At 35.3% G+C, this 24,180-nt stretch overlaps 1 protein-coding gene and 1 non-coding gene across 2 annotated transcripts in view; one reads left to right on the top strand and one right to left on the bottom strand.

Annotated features, from left to right (window-relative positions):
• Window positions 1-65: 65 nt before the first annotated feature.
• Window positions 66-228, top strand: LOC137924760 (U1 spliceosomal RNA). Its single transcript, XR_011107606.1, has one exon. It is a non-coding gene; the product is annotated as a U1 spliceosomal RNA (small nuclear RNA).
• Window positions 229-1,825: 1,597 nt separating this feature from the next.
• Apoltp (Apolipoprotein lipid transfer particle) overlaps window positions 1,826-24,180 on the bottom strand; it is a 67,158-nt gene continuing 44,803 nt past the window's right edge. The window contains exons 50-69 of the mRNA XM_068768098.1: window positions 23,010-23,387; window positions 21,434-21,679; window positions 20,273-20,509; window positions 19,622-19,954; window positions 18,323-18,488; window positions 16,465-17,395; window positions 15,724-15,919; window positions 14,398-14,531; window positions 13,751-13,992; window positions 12,547-12,749; window positions 11,488-11,644; window positions 10,193-10,428; window positions 9,511-9,635; window positions 7,588-7,782; window positions 7,013-7,134; window positions 5,946-6,094; window positions 4,947-5,058; window positions 4,031-4,162; window positions 3,278-3,447; window positions 1,826-2,005 (exon numbers count right to left, since the gene is read on the bottom strand). Coding sequence (XP_068624199.1) covers window positions 1,919-2,005; window positions 3,278-3,447; window positions 4,031-4,162; window positions 4,947-5,058; window positions 5,946-6,094; window positions 7,013-7,134; window positions 7,588-7,782; window positions 9,511-9,635; window positions 10,193-10,428; window positions 11,488-11,644; window positions 12,547-12,749; window positions 13,751-13,992; window positions 14,398-14,531; window positions 15,724-15,919; window positions 16,465-17,395; window positions 18,323-18,488; window positions 19,622-19,954; window positions 20,273-20,509; window positions 21,434-21,679; window positions 23,010-23,387 — 4,551 coding nt within the window. The 3' untranslated portion in view covers window positions 1,826-1,918. The remainder of the gene's footprint in view (window positions 2,006-3,277; window positions 3,448-4,030; window positions 4,163-4,946; window positions 5,059-5,945; window positions 6,095-7,012; window positions 7,135-7,587; window positions 7,783-9,510; window positions 9,636-10,192; window positions 10,429-11,487; window positions 11,645-12,546; window positions 12,750-13,750; window positions 13,993-14,397; window positions 14,532-15,723; window positions 15,920-16,464; window positions 17,396-18,322; window positions 18,489-19,621; window positions 19,955-20,272; window positions 20,510-21,433; window positions 21,680-23,009; window positions 23,388-24,180) is intronic.

Genomic DNA, 24,180 nt, shown 5'->3' on the forward strand with positions numbered 1-24,180 from the left:
TCCCGAATCGCGGTGTTAAGATTTTTTCAAAGTGAATGAGGTTCGCAGCGCGCCGTCCGGAACTCATACTTACCTGGCGTAGGGGATACCGTGATCACGAAGGCGGTTCCCCCAGGGCGAGGCCCCTCCATTGCACTGCGGTTGGGTTGACCCCTGCGATTATCCCTAATGCGGATAACTCGGACGCGTAATTTTTGGTAGTGGGGACTGCGTACGCGCCGTCCCCTTTATAACAACTATATATTAATTAAATATACAAAATCTTAAGTCCTGTATTTAAGCAAATCAATGGGTCTTCTTGAACAAGTAACATTATGCGTTAAAATTAGCTAATGGGCGCCCCATAGACGCTGTACAATAATAGAGGTGGGCTAAATATATCCCTGACAGTCATTCATATCTTTTTGGCCTTGGGATATATATCACTTTCTAATCTTTATCTTTAACTCAGTACGGCTCGGAGTGAATAAGGGGCAGCGTAGACTAAAATATATATCCTTTATATCTTCGGCTCTTTTTAGTTCAGACTTAGAACTCGGTAAGGTGGAATAAAACGTGTAAAAACAACGGAATCTTGAAAATTATAGCGAGGTGGTGACTTTTTTGGTTGAATTTGCTTCCAATTAAGCATTTTGTCTTTGTCATAAAGCACAAAAAAGTTAAATGCGCCCGTCTGTGTTGTTGTCGTTTTTGAAAATTCGTAGTTTAGTTTAATCAATTTTTAATACAAACATAAATAGCTATCAGTCTCTCTCTTTTAGGAGTAAATTGCTACATAAGCCCACACCTTTCTCTCTTACCCTGAAGGAGCCGTAACTCATCACGAAAATTGACTCTTGAGCATATTTATTTTCATGGAAAAGTGTAAGATACAAATCAACAGTGTAGTTAAACAAAGAGGTTATAGACGTAAAAAGGCATTCTGCTTCTAGACATGAGCTTTGCTCACTCGCAGAAATTACTGTTCTGTCTAAAGTTAGTTGATGTAAAAAAAAATTTATTAAAAAGCACTTAGACGACATAAGTATCCTAGTAACCATTTAGGATCCAATTTCTCAACGAATTTGCCGGTATATCCTCTGTAACGGGTGCATAGATTGAAGTAGGAGTACATATGCTGCTAACACAATGGTGTTAAATAAGTTCGTGGTGAGCTTTGAGCTCGGAAGAAGCAGTCTTCAGGGTCGTTATACCAACGAATATCCCATTATCATAAGAAACTTCTGTCTAATATGAAATAATTTGGACTTGTCTTCGATAGTCTTACAGTTTTAGCGATAATTTTTTACATAAAAATTCTCTGCTTTTTGGGAACAGTGACATCCTTGACGACACGGCACCAAAATTCTGGGGAATCTGGGAGCAAGTTGTACTCTATGTATATATATACATAAATACTTTAATATACGGAGCTTCTGTGCTGTGCCGTGCATGGAATGTGCCTTCGCTGTAGACGCTCTCAAAAGGCTGCGGCGATCAGTGGCATTGGTGTCTTTTAAGGCGGCGTGTTTTTGGGATCTCTCGATTACGTCAAAGTAATGGAATTGCGGAGGTTACACACCCCATCAATATTAATAGAATAGTGACAAGTACGACTTTATACTGCAACTCTATCGTAAACCCAGGCATAAGGTTAGTTTGCGAAAGCGATCGCGTTGTTTTGATAAAAAATTGTCAAGGCTTTTGTCTGTCCCGACATAATCCTTTGGGTGCCTCCACAACGGAAAGTTATCCCATAAAGTATTTCACTTTCGAGATAAAAACAAAAAAGACCTGCATTTTATCGTATAATTAAAACGTGGAAGATATAAAGAAAATACTATGTATTATAAAAATATTTTATTGCTATATCGAATAATTAAATTTCGAACTTATTATTTACACAGAGCTTGTTCCTGATGTTTGTACTACTTGTTGATCATCTAAAAGAAGGGAGATTTGGAGGGTCCATAGCCAAGTCTATTAGCTCGTCGATGTCCTCAGAGTTCCAGAAGGATAACTCCAACTAGAAACAGAAAGAAAAATTAAGAGCAGAACAGGCTAACAGTTAAAAATCAAAAGTATACTCATAAACGCCCAATCCAATTTTGTGTAAATTAATATTGTACGCCAATGCTTACGATGAAAAAAGGAATCAAAGATGATAAAGTAAGAAAAAGTATTCTATATGAGCTGCAAAATATGGAATGTTCGTCAGAGCACAAAAACAATTTTAATATAAACAGTTTGAAAAAATTTAACAAAACCTCACAGCAACATGATAACTATAAAGTTATTCCAAAGGCGCCTTGTTTGAGATGAGCCCACAACAAACTCTGACTAGTTTCCTATCTGTAGTCTCTTTGAAAATATGCTCAATAACAGTAGAGCGATTTTCCAAGCTTTATTACTTAAAAACATCTCGCAGCAATTTTTTTTACAAGTTTTTGTTTACTTCTTAAATTTATTACAAGACTATTTAGAGACATACACATACAGTTGCTGTGTTATGTATCCTGAAAAAAGGACAAACTGGCTCTTTCTGCATTGTTTTGAAATAACGCGGTTCTCTGACGAGAATAAGATATACACACATACTTTTGCACATTAATCTTTTGTTATAGCACTAATACCTTTAATTTATTTAAATTCTTATTTTGATTGCGCTTATGGAAATCTATACAGCAATAAAATACAATTGGGTGAATACGAAGTTCTTAACTCCAATCCTCTAACTCCAACTGTTACCTCTAAGTCTCTAAGTTAACGCATGTAATCAAGTAGTGATCAATAGACGCAAAATTGATTTTTAATTCTACTTTAAATTTATATTTTCATACGTTTTGTACTTTTGACTAGAATTGGTGTAATAAAAATGAATTGATTACCTTTCATAAATACTTGTGTAATACTTCATAATTACTCATTTTGTTTGATTTTTGAGAAAACACTTAAATTTACTATAATAGTAATAAAGCCTTATTATTCCATATTTCCAAATGTATGTCTCTATTCTTACTAAAATCTAATCAATTGTTCCCTGTAATCTTTGTGATGTCATCACCCTGCCTTTGTATTGATTTTCCAACGTTCCTTTTCCTTAACGCGTCCAATCCACCACTTGTCTATTAATCGTGTGATGTGTTCAACTTTCATTTTAGTGTAAGTTGTAGTATGTATTTGCCTAAGATGGTCGATGAGTTTTTGTTTTGTGATTTACCATATCACGTGTATGTTTCGTAAGCTTTTTAAGGAACGTATGTACCGTGTAAAAAAAAAGAGATGAGTGTACAGTTACCGGGTCGCGGTCAGGACGACAGGGGCGGCAGTGCAGGCGCGCGGCGCGGCACTCGCAGCGCGCGGTGGCGCAGGCGCGGCCCGAGCGCGCCACTCGCGACGCCACCACTGTCGCGAAGCGCCGCGCTGCGCCACGCTCGCCCGACAGCTTCGCGCCGGCCCACACCGTGCCTGCACTCAGAACGCAGATTTGTTAAGAAAAAGAGCTCAGAAACTTTTTGAAAACGAAATTTAGGCATTAGTGATCGGATAACACTGAGCAAATACAAAAGCAAATCAATAATGTATATACTATATAATATAAAAAATTACTAAATAATTCCAAAATTTTTGATTATGTAAAGGGCGATACTAAAATATTAAAAGAAAAAAGTATGCATTATGCCAAATCTATTTACTACTTTAACAAGATTAAATTATCGACCAGTAAAATTCTGATTTTTATGTAAATATATGACATAATGGTGATGTCAGTACAAATAAGACCTTTTAACTTCAAAACTGTAATTTTTAGAGACATTACAAAACCTATAAAATTATTAACATTGAAAAACAAAGATGGGTAAATCACCTAAAACGATAAATTTTGTAATTTATGTCATAGCACTTCAATTAGTATATATATTTAATAATTGTGTATGGTCTGGTAGTAATATTAAACTCATATTTGAAGGGGTCAAATTTCTTGTCAAAGGCATTCATTACTAACGGATATCCATGATTAGGATAAACCTTTAAATTTAGCATAACATACCGTTGGTCTCCATGGCAAGTGAAGTACAGACTCCCAGCTTGTCCTTCGGGAGTTTGACTTGCTTTCGCAGTCCGGGGTCTCCAACCAGATTCTCGTAGTCCTTGTTTGTGTATGCCAGCGTACTGTCCACGCCTGAAAGGTTACAATAAATATGTATAATATTTCTATGAATAATCTAGTGTGATTACATACATGATATATACATCCACACATGCATACAAACGAAAAATAAGCTAACATTACATTTATCAAGATATCTAATTACGACAATCATAAAAGGCGTTTTCTGCTATTAACGCCTTTCTACAATAGATAAAGAACACAAGTATATATGCGTTTTGTTAGACCATTTATAATAATACTTTATCTTTACTATTCCTACATAGATATATATTTGATTTGTGATTGTAAGTAGTGTTCTCATCCCGGTAATCGTAATTAAAGTTAATTATACAAAAAGGTGTTCCTGTATAGCAAAGGAAAGCGTTATTGGTCTGCCGTAGTGTCATATAAATATAAAAAACCTTTTTTCAAAGCGCCCGCGTAATTAAAATTTAAAGATTTCTCAAAAAAAGTTCTATTTCACACACTGCAAGAGTTAGAAAAGTCCTAATTTGTTTTATTAAGCTTCCCCAATAATACATATGACTTAAAGTGACTTTTAACTTGTTCTTTTGTAGGGAAAAGAAATTTTACTTTAACTTTTTTTCTCTTTATTTTACTATTTTTTTCGCACCAAAAGAAATTTGGTTATAAACTTAAAAAAATATAAATAAAAAATAGAAAATGATTTCTAAATTTGTGGCGATTGTGAAACTGCTTTAAGTAACACTCTTGGCTATTTATTTTTATTTACAAACATTACAACTAATAGTTGAATTGAATTTCAATTTAAAGAACATTTATGTTTACTTACCGAATAGATATTTAGCGACGCGCTTCTTTGAGAGTGTGAATTCGTCGTTCATTAAGATGTGCAGGGTAACGGAATTTTCCATTAGATTGTGGTAAATAGTGGAGTAGTCCAGCTAAAAATTAAAAAAAATATCGTGATTAGTATTTTTTATAACACTGTGCCGTTGCCTGTTGTCACTGTTATTGTACAATATAAGCCCAGTTTAATAAAATTCAAAATCAAATTAAGGTATGGAAACTTGAATCAGACCACGTTAAGATCAAAAGGCGCTTGACGTTCGAGGCTATCTACCGGTTCTTTTAAAAACGTATGTGGAGGCCCAGCTGTGGACTCCCTAAGTATAAAATGAATGTTAAAAGTTTTTAAACACGTTCATATGGCGTACCAAGCATTTCTAAAATTGAATTTATCCTATCAACTTTCTTTAACTAATATATTGTTATAAAATAACCAATAGTAAGATGGTAGTACATGGTAAACAAAAACAATAATAACCACTGAGCAAAACTGAGTGATGCCCAATAAGAAAGCTGAGTACATATTATGAATGATGATGTATCGAAAAAAATGGTGCCAATTTCTTCTCACAAATTATCAAATATATTTTCTTATTGTAATGTTTATTAAAAATATATTTTTTTAAAATTATAAATGAGTGTTACATTACGTGTGGCCCGCTGAAAAATTTTAAAATTTCAATTGGCCCGTTGATTAAAAAGATAGCTCACTCCTGGCTTGAATGATTATGGAGGACGTTATATGGCGTAAATGATAAAATATTTTTTTGAACGGACTTTCATTGAGGCGGCACAGCACAGAGCGCGTAGCCGAAGAGTTTTAAGGTGGCAAAGCTCGAGGGCTGCTACCACATACTACTATTTCACCGGATTGGAACGATGACAGCTTCGGTAGAATGCAGGCGGGGGGAAGCCATGAGCATTATGTGTATGAGAGTGTGTGTATGTGTGGGGGGGGGGGAGGGTGATTGCGTATACTGACAGCCATGGCGGCTGCATCACAGCGCGCGCACGGCAGCAGCACAATGGCACGCGGTACGGCGGCGCGCAGCGGCAGCCCGCTCGCGAAACGCAGCGCGGCGAACGCGTCTGCTCGCGTCCGTGACTCGTTGCGCACCAAGTCCGCTTTCTCTGCAAGTACCGTCACGTAACTCATATAACATATTCTCACACGTTTTAACAAGCTTAAAACGACAAAAGCAAAACAAGCTAACGAAATAAAACTTAAGATGAATTGTGAACTTCTTAAAGGTTCTTTTATTTATTTAAAAGACATGTTGACAATAATCACTAATATTGTATTAACAATTATTATAAGCCATTTCTTTTTACATCTATTATAGACTTGTACAAAATTTTACGTTCGAAGTCATCAATCGCGATTCTTATTACAATTTCAACGAAAATAAGAAATTATATGTAAAAAAAATAGATTTATTCGAGCGGGGCAAGTTAACTGACAGATCGTCCTCCACGACAATTGAGGTGATTCATAATCTTTTGCTAAATGTTTTTATAAAACAGCAACTACATATTGTAAATAATAGGAAAAAAATTACAATGAGTAACAGAGTCAATGATACTAAAAATGACTATTAATAAGATTACTTAGATAATTAATCGCAACATAATGCCAATAAGAATTTCAAGTGGCTTTTTTCATTAACAAGGAGTTATATCGGAATATGTCTAGACCGAAGTATTACAATTTTTTTTTACATTGCAGCCCAAGTGCTATTTCCATATACCACTGGCTCGAGGCGATGGGGCGCAAATGAAGCCTTGGCCGAGTCTTTCCGGTTTCAAAGGAGAGCGATGTTTGAAGGCTTTCGGAGGAGCCTCGACGACTGGCCGCTGTGTACTATTTCACTCGGTTGGTATTGTAAGTAACTACCCATAGATCTTGCAATTGAGTTACTTCTCAATTTGATTTTGTAACTCTGTAGTTTACATACATTTATGTGGGTTGGTTAGGTTTGGAAATATTGAACTGAAATATAAGTTGATATTATATTTGAAAGTGTAAATAAATGTGGTGTTGGTGCGTACCAATGCGCACCGCGTCGAAGTGTCGCGGCACGTCGACCGCGTCCGTGAATAGCTGGTTGTCGACGTAGAGCGCGCGCGGCTCGCGGAACACTCCGCGCCCGCCGTACGCCACCACCGCGTACCTGCGCCACATCAGTACGTAAGGCACATACACTTATCACATAGAAGAGAGGACCATATCAATTATATAATAATAACGTAGTTTTTGAGCTGAGAAGTCATCGTATACCTAAGTGGCCTTTTATTTAATTTTTGTAACATGAAGGTGATAAACTGTTGAGGATTAAGAAGTAAATGAGCAAGAGAGCCCTTTCAGGAGGTTCGATTTAAGCGCTTTCATAATTTTTTTACTTTATTAGGTCGGTGAGCTTTTAGGTCTAAAGGATCCCGAGGAAAGACCTAACTTGGGTTCTTAGTTAACAATTTAAAATTACATACACAATAACAAATTAAAATTGTAGCATAACTGAGAACACCTAACTGGGACTTGATCAGTTTGTTATAGCGCTCCAATTACTTTTTGGAGAGCGTTAACCCTAGGAGAAGTTGTGGTTGTTATTCCAGCAACAGTTTACCTGTTATCGGAGAACCCGTTGTCCTGCAGTTTGCTGTCGAAAGCCTCCACGAACAGGTCTATGTTCTTGGCCTTGCGCACGTTCTTGTTGCAGTACTGCGCCTCTACCACGAACACGATATCCGTGGAGTTAGGCGGGTTCTCCAGCTGCACGAACGACCCCTCCTCCACCAGCTCCCCTTGCGATGTTACGCATCTGTTAATAATGTTTATAGATATTTAAAAATTCAAAAACTCTCATTAAACCTCGGTATTTCTTGTACCGCGCAGAAAAAGAGAGAACAAAAGGAAGAAGCAAGCAAGCAAGAAAATGTGATGCTGGAGAAGAATGTTGCGGATCGCAATAATGACATCGCTATTCTCCAGGGGTTCAAGATAAGGCATTGCCTTTTGACAATCTCTCAATTTTAAAATTTAAAATTCTCGAACCCGTTATGCGTAGAATACAAAAAGAAAATTATTGACTGTTGCTACTCTTCATATACAAATAATTATATGTCTTGTATGTTCACAAAAATATCAACTTGTAACCTTCTTGTAGGCCTCTTTTAGATATTAGAGAAAAGCCGATGTAGTTATAATACACACTTGTATTTTATAACGAATTGTAACCATTAGTCAAATGTAATAATATTAAGTTCACAGGCTGTTATAATAATAAGTTCACAGTATCAGAGGTCAACTTTAAAACAATGTTTCTTTTTATTTTAGTTGTGCAGCCACCCTGTAATATTATGAAAGATATTATTTTTTATAACAAGCGTATGTGCTTAAATAAATAGAGAAAAACATTGTCGATTCATCGTACCTAAGACGACTTCATCGAGTTGGCGTGATGAGTCTACCACATGATATTTGAGAAGAACAAGCAAATTAAACTCCGTGGGGCTACTTGTAAATATTTTTTTAAGGAATGTCAAATAACTTATTTCAAAACATTTTAATATGCACGACATATTACTTCTAATGAAGTAACTCGTTATCTAGTATTATAAGCAAAAGGTTTTCTTTAAATCTAGAAATGGAAGCTTTCTGATCAGTACCTGAGATCCTATTACAGAATTTTATATATGCAAAAGTTGTTTTAGCATTTAGGAATATAATACTGTGATAAAAAATTAGAGTAAAATCTTTATTTATTCTTCCAAATCAATTTTATTCCCTTCAAAGTAATCCCAGTTTGAAACAATGGGAACAGTCTTTTTTCCGGTATAGTCTTCATTTAAAACCTTCTTCGATTCGGTTTATACCTCCTCGATTGTGTTTTAACGGCGTCCCCGCATTGTCCTTTTAAGTTTGCTGAAAAGCCAGAAGTCGCATAAAGCCATATCAGGCGAATACTGTGGGTGAGGGACGAGTCGAGTTTTTGACGTTTTTTTTTCGTAAAGCTAAGCTATTTTGGCACCAATCAAGACTCGTTGCTTTTGACAAAATTAAAAAATTTAACAAATACAGGGTTTCGCTCTGAGATAATTAAACCTTTTGACAAACAAACGCGTGCCAAATGTTATAAACAGTCTTAACCACAAATTAACCTAGGGAAAAAATGTACCAGATTTCCTAATACCCGGGAGTTTTAAATGACAATTACACCTAACTTTTTTTACCACAGTAATACCTTACGTACGTCATGCTTCTTGGGAAAGTCAGTAATATTTTAGTAACCGTACAATACATTTTCATAGCAAAGGATAAGAGGAGGTCCATTATTGGATATATTAAAACAATAAAATACTAATTTTGTATATAAAAATGGCTCCATCTCTGTAATAAATAATGTCATGCTCTAGGCGTGGTCTTTGCGGGATCCCTCGAACTTTGTTACTGTAGAGAGAACTAAGTTAAGCTTTTACCGCTTTAACCCCAAACATTGAAACTGTGATTACCGCGCGAATAGTAAAATAAAAAAGAAAGTAAAACTAACTGCACGCAGTGGTCAGGTATGTGAGTGGGCACGTGCTGTTGAGAACACAGCTCGAGGTAGGCGTTCGCCAACGCGCATGCATCTATCCCGCTCGCACACTCCGCGTAGAAAGGCTGGGCGTCGATCTGCAATGTTCATTTTATTTTTTAACTATTGAAATTAAAATTTCCAGTTGCCACTACGCACGTGTACCCATTACACGGGGTCTCGTTGGCGGTGCATAGGCGGAAAATTGTATCGGTAATGGTAATGGCGGAAGGTTGAAATAGTTTATTTACAACAATATATTAATAAACATAGTTAAAATAAAAGTTTTCCCTAGACATATTTCAAAGTTTTAGTAAAGATTTAAGTCTAGGGATAATTATATATATGCATACCATTTATGAACACTACATAGCTTATTTGTGAACATTATAAATACCACCCTTTTAAAGTATATTTTCAATCACCCTATATATGCATATAGGAATGGCAGGAATAGCTCTCTGTCATTTGTACTAGTTTTTATTTAAAATAACGGTACATACTTATGTCCTATCGATTATACTAATGTATTGTTCACATCAGCGCCATCTATTGGCTAATTAAAAATAAAATAAAAAAAGGGATGGCATATAAACCTTAGTAGTCAGTAATTAAATCAATTACCATGGTGATCGGTAAAGTATAGATTACTTACGACAGAGAAGCACGGGTGTAGCGGTGAGACCTTGTTACGGAAGAACTTGTCGCACTGCGTGTCGTTGGCGGGGTGAGCCGAGAGTGAGGGCTTCGCGGCGGAGGAGGGGCGGAGGCTCCAGGCATGGGCAAGCACAGGCACGGACGCTCGCAGCGTTCCGCTTGGCAGCTGTCGCTCGTCGTACTGTTCATTGTTGAACGTGCCCAGCAGTCCGCCCAGCGACGCGTACTGCCAACCTGGAAAGCGAACGACTCTAGTGTTGCAGCACCATAGGTTACTCCAACATTGGTGATAGACGTTCAAATAAGTAAGCGTACTTATTGCTCGGTTACTGTGTCACCTCAAGTGTAGGTAATTTATAATGATTATGTTCCATCGTGTGATTTACACTTAGAACTAAGCAAAAATAACATGCGAATATATATAATATGCTAAAATTAAACATATAAAAATACATAATATATAAAATAAGGTTTAAATTAATTTTTTTTAAACAACAATACCTTGTTGGTGTTAGTCAATCACGGAATATTATGTGTCAGTCTGCCCGAGTGTTACCTACGTTGGTTAATTAACTTTTTCTATTTATGATAGGTCCTAAACTTGTTGATTTCTATAGGAAGGGTTAATTATAAACTAATATTATATATATATGTATATATAAAATCTTGCCTAAAAAGGTACTAAGTAAGTAAGGAATGCAATGCAATGCTCTGTCATCAAAATTATCTATACCAGGGATAGGCAAACTGCGGATCGCGAACCACATGCGGCTCTTTGTACGATTGTCTTTGGTTCTGATTGATTGTCGAATTAATTCAAAATTTAAATTTATATTACCTATGTCAGCTCTTGGGAAATCGAAACTAATTACCGGTGTGAATAATAATTATTATTATTCCACCATAAAATTAGCGAAATCCAAATACCAATCATAACTAATTATGAGGCATCTTAATGTATGATTAGGAGTGCTGTCATAAACGTGTGCCATTATATCTAACTTCAATAGATATATTTTGAACTTTAGTTAAAATATATTCAATAAATATGATTTTTGTAAAAAAAAAACCTTTTCTGTGTTTTAAATGCGTATTCTCTATCTCGCATTATCAAAGAGCTTGGCTACCCCTGATCTATGGTGTATAGCCGATAAGTGACGAACTTTCCGGAATGGTGGTGTTATGTAAAGTTGTAAGAGTGATTTCCTTTTTGAAATAAATAATTTTTGACATGAGATTTCGCCTATTATCTCTACATTTAAATGTCATAATTAATAAAATCCCACAACGCACCAGACACTTGCAGTTTGCACGTTCTGAAGAGTAAATTGCATTCGATCTCCAGACCGCTCTGGCCCTCCACTAAGAGTAAGTCGGTGCGGCGGTCAACAACGAAGTCCTCCACCACGGCCGGTAGACTAAGATGATTGTCGCGACCCAGTGACACTTGCTGTCGATCAAAAATCATAACTCTTAGTATTGGTTATTTTTGTACCAATTAACCAATTTTTAGTTATATTAGAGTTGGTAGATGGAAGAGGAATTGGCAAACGATAAATTGATTACACAGTGACTAGCGCAGCTTAATAAATCCACCCACAACGTGGACAGACGACCTTTTTAAGGACCGATTGGATATCTATGGTTTTATTAGTAGTCCATTTCAGCTGGCAGTGATCGTAGTACGGATGAAAGAATGATGATTTGTTTAAGGCCCATATCCATTTGCCAATCGTTTTGTACTATTATATGTACGAGTTTTTTTTTCTTGTACGAAGTTCAGTGATAATAATGATGATTTTAGCTACCACAAATGACGTCTACGCTCGCAAGCATCGATCGTTCTAGTAAGCACTCGGTTGCGGCGGCAAACGCATGTTTTTTTTCTTTGTTAATTTCTTTACCGCGCGATCTATAGTAATTATCTGGCGTACCTCCAATAAAGTGATGTTTACAGTTTATATCCTACAGTTATCCTATATAATTTAATCACTGATTAACAAATTACCCATATTTTTTTTTTGATAATAAGCTGTCAAAAGTTTGACACTCTTATCGTTGAAAATGACGAATTGACGAAAAAAACTAAAATGTAAGGTTTTATTATGAAAACAAAAGGTAATTTTCACTATATCGGTCATCGGTCAGTCGGAAAAAACCAATAGAAAGTGAGAAAGTTTAATTATAAATTAAACGATGATTAGCTAATTTTTCTTGAACAAACATTTCTGAATCCCGAGAGTAGTTGCAAGCGTTTAATTGCTAGTTATTGTTAACGTATAGATTAAGACATTGATTGCCATTTATACATTTTATATAGAATTTATACAAGGTTTTTTTTATATATCTCACCTCCTTATATAGGTCTATGTAAATGAGATTCTTTTTGGTAAGAACTACGAGATCGAACTGTCCCCGGTCGTTGCTCTCCATAAGGACGGTGAAGTTGTTTTGTCGGTAGTCCTTGGTAAGGAGGTAAGTGCCGGCTTCAGGAATCGTGAACACCTCCTTGTCGAACGTTACTAGTGTACCCTGACCGGTCATCATTGCCATTCCTGCGAAATCAGAGTAGAATTTGAAATAAGCAATTAAACAGATCATTAACCTGAGATGATTTATTTATACAGGATTATTGATTATTAGTGTGAAAGCGAACAAAAACTAAAGAAGTGAATACATTGCTCATTTGTTGACAAGTTATGTATGGTACACCTGATTTAAAACTTTAAATCAGGAATAATAAAGTATTGCAAGATTAGTAGATGTCCCTGCAGACTATAAACTGCGCGAAGTAGTTGTTGAGCTGTGGCATTCTAATAGAAAAAATAAATTAAGAAAACAAATATCACAATGATCACTTCATTAAGGGTATTTGGAAATAGATAAAAAAACCTTTACAGCTTTTTGACAAGAAATATCATGTATTTATAAAAATACTGATAATTAATCACAATAATTTTAATTTGACTGAAAAAATAAATTAAAATTCAGTGTAGATATTTTTACTCAATCAAGTTCTGCGAAATATTAAATAGCATTAAGTTTAAATCGATAAGTTCTGAGTTAGATGAAGCTAACAATCAGATAAGCTCACTGCACACATTATAGTGTTACCGAAGCCTCTGTACTGGGCTATGCACTGAAAAAGAGCAATAGCGTAGTCAGCGCGAGCGTTGACAGCGGATTGATAGAAGAGCAGCCGATACTTCCCAAGTTTTGCCACTAGTATACCTAAGGAGCGATATAGCGGTTACGGTAGCACTATCATCAAAACTTGATAGTGAAAATCATTATTATCATGATAGCTGACAGAAGCCTAGTGCAAAACTTAGATTTCATATAGAGGTTGTCATAATGACGGATCACGTGACCTTGAATATGTCTTTTGTTCACTCTTTCACTGTGAGATCGAATCAGAAATGAGGAGTTCCGCAGAAGAACCATGATCAGTGACGTAGTTTGAAGAATTGCTCGTCTAAATTGGCAGTGGATCGGACAAATCGCTCGTAAAACCAAAGGTTATTGGAGTCAAAATATATATAAAACTAATCGGTACCTGTAAAAGGCGGCATCAAATTATTGATGTCCATGTAAGGTCTGATTTCGTAATAGTACGACCAGATGGTGCGGTTGGAGGTGAGCCAGTCGTCCATGAAGTTTCTGACGGCCCTGTATTCTGCGATCTCTGTGAAGTCCGGGCTGCGGTTGAAGGCGTGCCATGACATCGGGAGCTTTTGCTCTAGACGGATCTCCCCTTGACGGGGGTCGAATATAAAGTTCGTTTTTGGCGTGCGGTGTCTGAAATAGTTGAGTTAGAAATATTTTTATTTATTTTAATCTCAATGAATTGCACGATATTACAGCCAATTTATTTTCGATCATTATTAAAATAAAAGTTTTAAACTAGTTGTACTAATTATTGCATTTAGGTAAAGTTTATTTTTACCTTTTTTTTTTCTCTTTCCGGCTTTTAGTTTGCCGGTATACTTTATAGTGTTTAAATCAATAATTAAATATACTGCTCACTATGGTATAATTTTGTACAAGAAACATGTTCTAATTAATGGTAAGCAAGCGTATATAATAATATGTAACATATTAATGTTGTATCAAAATAATAAGCTGTGATTCATCATAAAGGATTGATTTATTATTTAAAAATAGCCGCTATGTTAGTTTAATATGTGAGTATATAGTACTAACAATTCCTCATACTGCAACGCTGTTTTGGCAATATCCGTGAGCTTCGCGTAGACTATCTCCCAAGTCTTGTTCAGGGCCTCTCCGATCAGGAAATAGTCGTACCACCACTTAAGACGCTCGCGAGCTTCGTTATACTGTTAATGTAAAGTGTAGAATGAATATATAACTGACATCGCATAGATCCAATTAATAGTATGAACCACTCCTAGAAATAATTTACTAAGATTAACAAAATTCACGCTGAGTGCAGCCCTTGTACCTTCCAATCGTCGTACGTTTAATTAACTACTATATATATATTTAATTATATATATATATATATATATATATATATATATATATATGTACCTATATATACAGGTATTTTATTATTTTTTAATCCGTTCCCCTGTTTGGTGTGGAACTTGATATATTTCTTTATCAACATTTGTCTTTTTTCTTCCTTCACAGTATTTTTCATGCTTTTTCATTCTTTTACTCCATAAGCATTATAGTTATTCAACTATCGCCTTTCATCTTTTTTCTCTTATCCTATCATATTATCGTTTCTGAATTACAACCAACATTTAGATATCAATGAAAAGAATAAAAATTACAAAAAAATCACCCACGAGCTCACTTGCATTCTGTAGGGGTCCCTGTGACTCGAAGTAAGCCAAGCCAGTAAAGGCTTATCTAAATTGCCCACTTTTATCTGAATATATACTAATTTATGATTGAGCTTAAGTTTATACTTAGTTTATAGATTTCATTTTTTTCATACCTCTAACAAAACTAGACGACAACAGAAGTCTGATCTGAGTTAATTCTTTAAACTACTCATACATTGTTTTGACCTTATCTAGTAAGCTTAAAGCCTCATCCCTTTTCTCCTATGCTAACGTAGCATCAACACTCTAGTTTCCGGATGAAGCGATGACAATAAGACACCGTCATTACCGTCATTGGATAACCCACGGGACCATTCAGAAACGGGGCCGTATCGTATAAGGGACGTCAATTCCCAATCACACTAGGCAGAAGCGTCGTGGGAGTTTTTTCGGTCACTTCTCCCACCGCTAACGCTTTCCAAAGTGGTAGTATTGATACCACCCAGGCAATACCTACCCGCAAAGTCCAGGTTCTGGCCTCTCTGGCGCCTTAGTTTCGGAATGCTAAGCGAGTAATATCGAAGGGTAACAGTTCAAACTGTGCTCCCCTCTCTTGAGTCTGGTCCCTTCATGCAGCATCTGTCGAAGCGGTCTAAGATCTCGGAGGTCATAGGCTAGGTGCCCCCAGGTGTAGACACTTTAAAAAAAATATTATGTTTAGAATAAAAAAAATTACCTTTTCTCTAATATACATAATTTGTGGCGTTTTCAAAAAGTTCTGCCAGGCGTTGTTGAACTCTGCAAAGAGCTGCTGGAACTCATCTTTGAATGGAATGTATTTCTCTACCTTCTCCCACACGACATTCCATAGTTTTTTGCTGTACTTCTTAATGTTTGTGATAAGATCGTTATTCACCAGGTCTTTGTATATACTGAAAATACACACAGAAACAAATTTAACTTAAATTATTGATACTAATTTACCTTTTTGGAAAAATAGATATTTTCTGAAGATAATGACAGAAATAACTATATATTTATGAAAAAGCGGTGTTACTGGAAATAGATGAATATCTAACATACGCCCATATCGGTGCATGTGCGATATTAAACACCGAGTGGATTATTTATTAATTTTCACTTTATCGCATATACTCGTACATATATAAAATAAATAAAAAATTAAACAATTTATGCAGAGGTAGTAGAACAGGCGGTTTAATTACATGAGTCGGTCTCTTATAGACAACCTTTGGATGCAGATGAGAGAAATGAAGGTAAGGGCATATAATAATACAAAAATGTATAATTCATAATTGTGAATATAATATTATATATTTATATATGCTGACTTATAATAATATTATTGGTTTATAAAATCTTGTACAAAATTTTGTAATTAGCATTATAGGTGTATTGATTACCAAAAATAAATCGAAGTGGTGTCAGTTATAAAAATAAAAAATCTTGTACGTACCGATCCATCTCGTGGCCAAACGTCGACACGTAGTTGAAGTAGGGCGAGTCAGTCAATTCCTGAGTCCGGTTGTAGAAGAAGTCCATCACACCTTTCCAGATGGTAAACACAAACGATTCCGTGTAATGAAGTATCTTGAAGAACAGCGGCTCGATGGATTTGAGTAGGTCATGCCAGTAGACGGAGAGCCGAGAAGTAGCCCTGACCCACGTCTGTTCCCAATACTCCAATAGTTTCATATGCAGATCTCTTACAAAGTTGTCATATTGCATTATCATCGACTCTAGTCTCTCAGATACGAGCTCCATGAAATCTGCTTCCAGAACCTTATTAGCAGATTCGAGGAAATTAGAATACGCCATTTTTACAGAATCAACGACGTACGTCAAGCTTTGTTTGATAGATTGACTTGTGTTCCCCATCATACCCCACATGTCATTAACGAAACCGGGGAGACTTTCCAGATGATTCCTTATTGCCATTTCGTCTAACACGTAGTACGTGAATTCTACGACGTCTTTAACGTAAAAGTCATTGTTATTGTAGGATTCGTTAAGGAAACGCTCGAATTCATCTAAATCGTCTTTGATGACGTGAAGATCGTTCAAATCGTCGAGGAACTCTCTGATTCGGGGTTTAGCGTCTATCCATATCGCTCTTAGCGCAAGATGCGCTTCCATCGGTGCTTCTTTGATAATTATTAATGTTTCGTTAACTTGCGAATATAAAAGTTTCAATGTATAGACGGCTTGCGATTTAACCTCACTGAATATTTCCGGTCGCCATACAACCGAGCTGGTGAGTAGGCGCGAATGATTCAAACGGATGTACGAGGCGAGGTCGACGGTTGTGACGTCATCGAAGTCGCGCCAAGCGTTTAGTTTTGCGGAGCGGGCGTCCACTATCTTCCCGACTAAATGATAGGAAACATCTGAAATGATAAAATAAAAATTAGCAGTATGCCTAGTCTAAAGATGTCAATAGGTGGATCGTCAACATAGTCAAAAACGCAAGAAGTTGCTGCATGCGGGCAGCGCAAGACCGATTTTAGGGTCTATGCCTTTCAGTGGGTCATCGGCTGACGTGATAATGAAAAGTCAGATTTCCGTATTTTGCTAGTTCTATAATATTTATAAAATAGATACATAAATAACAAGTAAATATAAAATTATTGCTTTACTAGATAAATGAACAAGCCTTCAGTAACAATAATAAAAGTTTTTCTCTCATAACCAAAATAAATCGTCAATTTTTAAAACAATGTTTTTACGGAAAGTTTATGTAGTTAAGCTGGGTTTATTGAGTATAAGCGGATTTTAGTAAGCAGAGCGCTGAAGTTGCCCAGTCAAAACGTATTTTTTAGTACCTATAATCAAGAGCTCCCTCAGTAACACTATGTATTTCATTGCATTAGAGACCGAACTTTATAAAGTCTTATACGTCGCTTCACGGAGTTATATAAGTGACCTGAAATTCTTTGCAATAAGGGGATTTTTGACTTGTAACTTGAAATGCGATTGGGATGGTCTCGCGAACAGTTTAGACGGTGTCTGAAAATGGAATCCTGACCTTATCGGTTAATAGTCTATGACTAGACCGCTTTAAAATACGAAATATTTTAAATCCAATGCTTCTTAATGCGTGCTCGTAGCTTTGAGTGGCTCCGTGGTCTTAACTTTAGGTATTTAAGGCCCAGCGATCCAACCTGCGCGCTATGCGGCCTTCCTGTCACTTTCACTTCCTGTTTAGCTGGACTATGTCGGTTACATTCGTCTATGGATCTCCTAATTTTAATGTCCAGCAGTAGACGTTCTGTGGCTTAAATTGTAACGACTATAAATTGAGCACAAAAGCTTACCATTGGTGCTATTGTAATGTCCAACCAGTGCTTTATCTATCATAGATAGCTCGGCGAACATGGTGTCGTTTCCGTCCGGATGTAGAACAACGCCTTTCAGTCTGTACGCAGGGTAGATCAGTTCCCACGAACCGTTCACCTTGTAGAAGTATGTTTCGTTGGCGCGCTGCAAACGAATAAATTAGATTAGAAGCTATCAAAATTAAATCAATTAAATGCAGTAATTTATGTATTTATTTAATATTCTTTATTGTACACGATACGATACATAATATACAGATACAATAATATACAGAAAAGTACAATGGGCGGTCTTATCACATAAGACAATCTCTTACAGACAGTAATGTATCTCATAATGTTAAATGCAGGTCTGTTTTATAAAGGGGATGAAATGCTAGTTAAAGACAGTTACCCTAGACCTCTTACGCATTAGTTAATGAAAAGTTATTTTCGTATTAATTAAAAAATTAGTGACATGGTTTGGATTTTTCTGAGAAAATAATTAACGTTTTGTTTTCAAAATTTTTTAAAGCTGGATTATTCCATAAATTATCACAATCTAATGGAAAATTGCGTAATTCTGCACATATTAATGTAGGACGAATTCAGGTCGAAAAGTCAATATTAATGTTCTTGAAATAGAGATACTATTTTAATAGTTATACTGTCAAAATATAAAATAATCGCCGAATATGTTGTTAAGCTCACGTGAACGAAGCGAACAAGCTAATATTTGTCATATTTTCGATAAGGTGCGAAAAAGCTTCTTACGACAGAATAACAGCAAAACACTTTTTTTTTCGTAAAAGACATAAAATATCTGAAAAAGCTTTAAAGTAAAAAAAATATACCTCTTAGTTTGAGGCATTACAATGAAATTATTATAACAATGTTACTAAATTCTAGTAGTGTACGAAATAGAAGAAAAAGATACTCCGGGAAAATAAATTACTTCTTCATAAAAATTCATTAAGGTAGCGACCAATGAGGCAAACTGGGGAGCTAGTAAGATATTACTCTTCTGACGCACTTCGGAGAGTTTAGTAAAGATTATATTCAAAATAAGAACTAGAATAATAATTAAAGTTAAATGAGAAAAGATAAAGTGATCTGATTTTAAAATAAAGTTTAGTTTACATGTGCAATAATTATAATATGTTGAATTGTAATGAATAAGTAATGTAATATTAATGGTAGTGGACAATTATTCCTCTAGAAATTGTGAAATAAAATAAATCTATGTAATAATGTTTATATATATATAAATATATATATATGTATACATGGCATACTTGCCTCCCAATGAACAGCGCTGGTGTTCATATCGACTAGCATCTTATTCCGCCTCATTTTCTCGTAGAACAAAGACTTCTGGAACTTGTAGAAGGTCTCGAGGAAGTACCACCTGCTGTGTATGTTGACGTCGGACTTCATGTCGAGCGCCAGGTTGGTAGACGGGTGTGTGCAGGTCAGAGCGAACTTGTAGTCGCGTACGGGGCCGTTTGAGTTGTCCATCAGTACGGATTGAAGCTTCAGGTATTCTGTCTCGTAGTCGGAGTACTGCAGCTCGATGGAGACGTTAGACATTACAGCGGGAGTGGTTCTGTACTGGCCTTTGAGAGTGACGTCCTGGATTTTGATAAATATTTAATATAATTTCGTACATTTGAGAAATACGAATTGTATAGAAGGAGTGTGATTAAGTAAATTATTTATTACTTCAAGCTACGATTGTCCATTATGTCTTTTGCATATGATAACTTTTGTTGAGAATGTTTTAATTTAACTGAGAATTGAGTTGATTTTTGTTACATCAAATGAAAGTGTTGTAAAATCATATCTGTATAAATATTGAGTTTAAAATCATTGCGAAATCAATTACAAAAAATTTTGACACACTGATATAAAATATAAATTAATAAATGTAAGAAATTTTTTGTATCTTGCCTTTCTAAATGAAGGATGTGAGAGGCCTAGGTAGACGTCGTGCAAGTTGCCTTCCGGCGTGGGAGGGTTCTCCCAGCGTCCTTTCAGCTCGGCGCTCTTGTTCTCCTCGCGCACGTTCCACACCAGCTTTGCGTTGCCGTCAAGCAACGTGTCCTGCAGCCGGTACAGCGCCGTCAGCGAGAACGACCGCAGCGGATAGTTTACGTTCATCACAACCTGCTGAGACTCCGTATCTTCCTGCAAAAGTGTATTTTTTTGTTACATATTATCCAAGGTTAAAAAAAAATTAAACCTTATTTTTAAATAAATACTGACTTGTTTTCGCGAAAATCACTAATTGAAAATAAAAATTATGGATAACCTATAACAGTTTTATTTCTAAGTATAACTATGATAAATGGAGGTCTAACATCTTAGTGACATCACTAAAGTTGCTTAAAAAAATAGTTTTGACTAAAGGATATGTTCCCAATGTTTCAATGATAACCGTGTCTTCTACAAGAAAGTAAATACAAACCTTCGTTTATTTATTATTTATGCCATAAGAATAAGGTAAACATTGGGTAAAACCTATAGACATGATTTTAGCGAATATTGACGTTTTTAAAAAAATGTAAAGATGTATTTACAAGCGGCTACTTTTTAGGTGTACAAGCAACATGTTAAAAAATATTTTTTTTTCGTCGTAGTATCGGTTGACAAAAAATGCCACCCCAATCTCTTTGTGTTGAGTTTTCCAATGTATTGTGTTTTTTATATTATTGTGTATTTTATAATAAAAAGTACCAATGCAAAATCAGGATAAATAGAAACCAGATTCAAAACGTGTGCGAAAAGTTGTGCGGTATAAACACAAGAGCAATACTATAACTCTGTCATAAGTTGCTGTAAAATAGTATGTATACTATTTACTGTAAAATAGTGCCTTTAATACAACATTTCGACCACTTTAATTTATATTTAAAGTACATCGAATTTCAGTGACCACAAATGAATTTTTTTTTATAATAGACTCACCGAATTACCTGCAGAAATTAATAAGAGAGTATCGGTTCAGACATACAACTAGGAAAACCGGTCCGATTTGATTACGCCATGTATTAAGACATAAATAAAAGTGTTATAAGCTTTAATAACATTCTTAATAAGAGAAAATCATACCACACTCATGTTAGTGACGTGTATGTCGTAGTCTATCCAAACGTCGTCGGCCCACTGCACTTTGCTGCCTTGCGTGAGTTGCTTCTCAACTGTTTCGTACTTGTTGTCGAAGCTCCACGTTCTCTGTCCGTGTATGGCGGTCAGTTTTATTTTCTTGCCTATGTCGTAGTTCAGCACGTCCAGTTTACCCGTCACGTTGAACTTTGTGGCGTTTTTCAGGTGGAAGACAGTCGCTTGTTTTACGTCCTACAATGAAAATAAAATGGATATTAAAAAAGGTGTATCTAATAATAAGATCATCGGAAAAGGCTGGATATAACAGGCCGCTTTCAGTCAAAACTATTGAAATTCTTTGGAAGTGGCTTTTATTGAGCAGTAAAAGTTCTACGACAGAAAGTACGAAGACAAATATAAATTCCACAGACTGACGATTTAAAATTACAGGTCCTATTACAACATCCACTGTTATCCTTTGAACTAAGTAACTTAATATATTTAATCATAAGTTCTCTTTTTTATGGACTATCGTTAGCTTACAAAAAAAGAGTTATCAGAGAAACATAAATTAAATCCTCTATCTCCTTCCTTACATCTGACAACAAGATACATAGATTTACGACTCCTATTCACAGTTGAAATCGCTTTAATACTTTTATAGTGCGAACAGCTAAGGAATGGAATAATCTGCTGGCGTCGTTGTGTCCAACTAACTATATCTTGAGAGTCTTCGAGTCAAAAATCAAATATCTTCTAAGCAAGCATGTAGCATTGTAGACCGCCATTACTTAACATAGGGCGAGAAAGCCGTTAAATGCTTTTTTGCCTATAGTAGTAGTCGATAAAAATTCCTTGTATTCTTTTAATGTTTTGTAAAGAAATAATTGTGCTTTCTTATGTTGGAATTAAAAAAATTACAAATAATTGCAAACAAGGTATGAATAGATCTTAAACATTATGAAAATATATGTACAACTCAAGGGATTCAAGAATAATTTAATTACACGGTATCTTTACCTAAGAGGAATTTCAGGAACTTGTGGGAATTGTATGTACAAATATGTAAAAATGACTTTATGATATATTTTATCTAAATTTAGTTTTATTAATGTGACCCGAGGCTTATGCATAATTAAATATTTAATAGAAATAGCTGAAGAAGGGCTTTAAAAATTGTTTAATGTCAACTTTACAGACATCTCTAATATAAATTCGGTGATCACATTTTCTATGCAATATCACAGTTTCGGAAAATCCTTTATTCAAATACCAACTACTTGAAAGATTAGATTAAAAACAATTTTTTTTCTATGTTTATTTGTTTATCTTGTTTTTAGTATATATACTAACAATTTTCATTCATCTACTTCCAACAATTAACTTTTTAAAAAATATGTGTCAACCTCCCAATAATAAATGTTCGAGAATTAAGCGATTTTACATAACAGTTACACCGGCAACATTAAATTTAATAATCCCTTGTTTATTCTGATATAAAAGTTCTTTTCATTCAATTGAAGTATTGAAATTTTAGTAATAATAAAAATATAATCAAAATGGAATAAGCTCAACTACTTACAATGTTTCCTGTACTGTCATACTCGTGAACATATTTAACGCCGACCGGTGTGTGCACATTTTCCACCTCTATATCTGTAGACGCAAGGTCTAAATTTCTCTCACTTTTGCTTAAAATCTGAACGAAGGATCCTTTGAGGAATCGTTCATGGTCGAAGTCAATTGTAGCATTTCCATTGCTCGCCTTATCCCCTTGTATGTAGTAATACTCTGTATTGACCAAGTGTTGGGTGTTCAATGGAATGGACAATGATATTGTGCCGGTTTGTGTAAAGTCATTCTCTTGTTTCGTGTATATATGAGAAGTGTTTACAGAAGCTGTTTTATTGGGCCAGAACAGGTTTACTTTATTGTCAGACTTCTCATCCAAGTTGTTGATCTGTAATAAGAATAATTTAAAACATATTAAAAATTATTATTGACAGTTGTAAATATTAGGTGGACCAGAAAGTAATGTCGCTCTCGTAAGTTAAATTCACTCGACTAAGTTTTAAACAAGTTTTTGTTTCTAATGAACAATATATTCATCTTCGTTATCAACAACCTTTTGCCATCTAGTATACAAATTATCAATGCCGGAGCGGTAAAAATCAATCGGTTTTTCTGTTAAATATGTCGACAGCAACGACATTACTTTCCGGCTCCCCTAATGGAATAGAGTAGGTGTAACACGCGTTTAGGATGAAAGTGTGATCATTTTTCTAACTATATTTCAAAGGTTTAGGTACTTAACTACGTATAAACTTGATTCAAATGTCAAAATTAACAATTAAGAAAATAATGGAGAATGATATGTGACAAAATTAAGTAGCATGATAGTATAGTAGAGACTTCAAATTGGAAATTGTTTTTGTATTTCGCAGACTAAACAGTAGCCATGATGAATTACGAATTGTTATCTGTTGTGCGTCGTGGAGTTTTATTTTCACCAAATTTGTTCAGTTTTCAAGAAGGTGGTTAAGTCAGAAAATTTTATTTTGTTGCTTATTTTGAATAACCCAAAAAAAAAATATATATATTTTATAAAATACTTCACCTTAGTTCCTACCCGAACATAATACCTTTATCTTGTGTATTACAACTTGAACACAATACAAAATGTTTAGTTCTCCTCATACACATTTTTCATGTATGAATCTTGTCTACGTTAAGTACCAAAACGTATAAAATTT

Source organism: Battus philenor, unplaced genomic scaffold (genome assembly GCF_028537555.1).
Source record: "Battus philenor isolate CCGP_79_NKW_IND1 unplaced genomic scaffold, ilBatPhil1.0.hap1 SCAF_24, whole genome shotgun sequence".
Taxonomy (NCBI): domain Eukaryota; kingdom Metazoa; phylum Arthropoda; class Insecta; order Lepidoptera; family Papilionidae; genus Battus; species Battus philenor.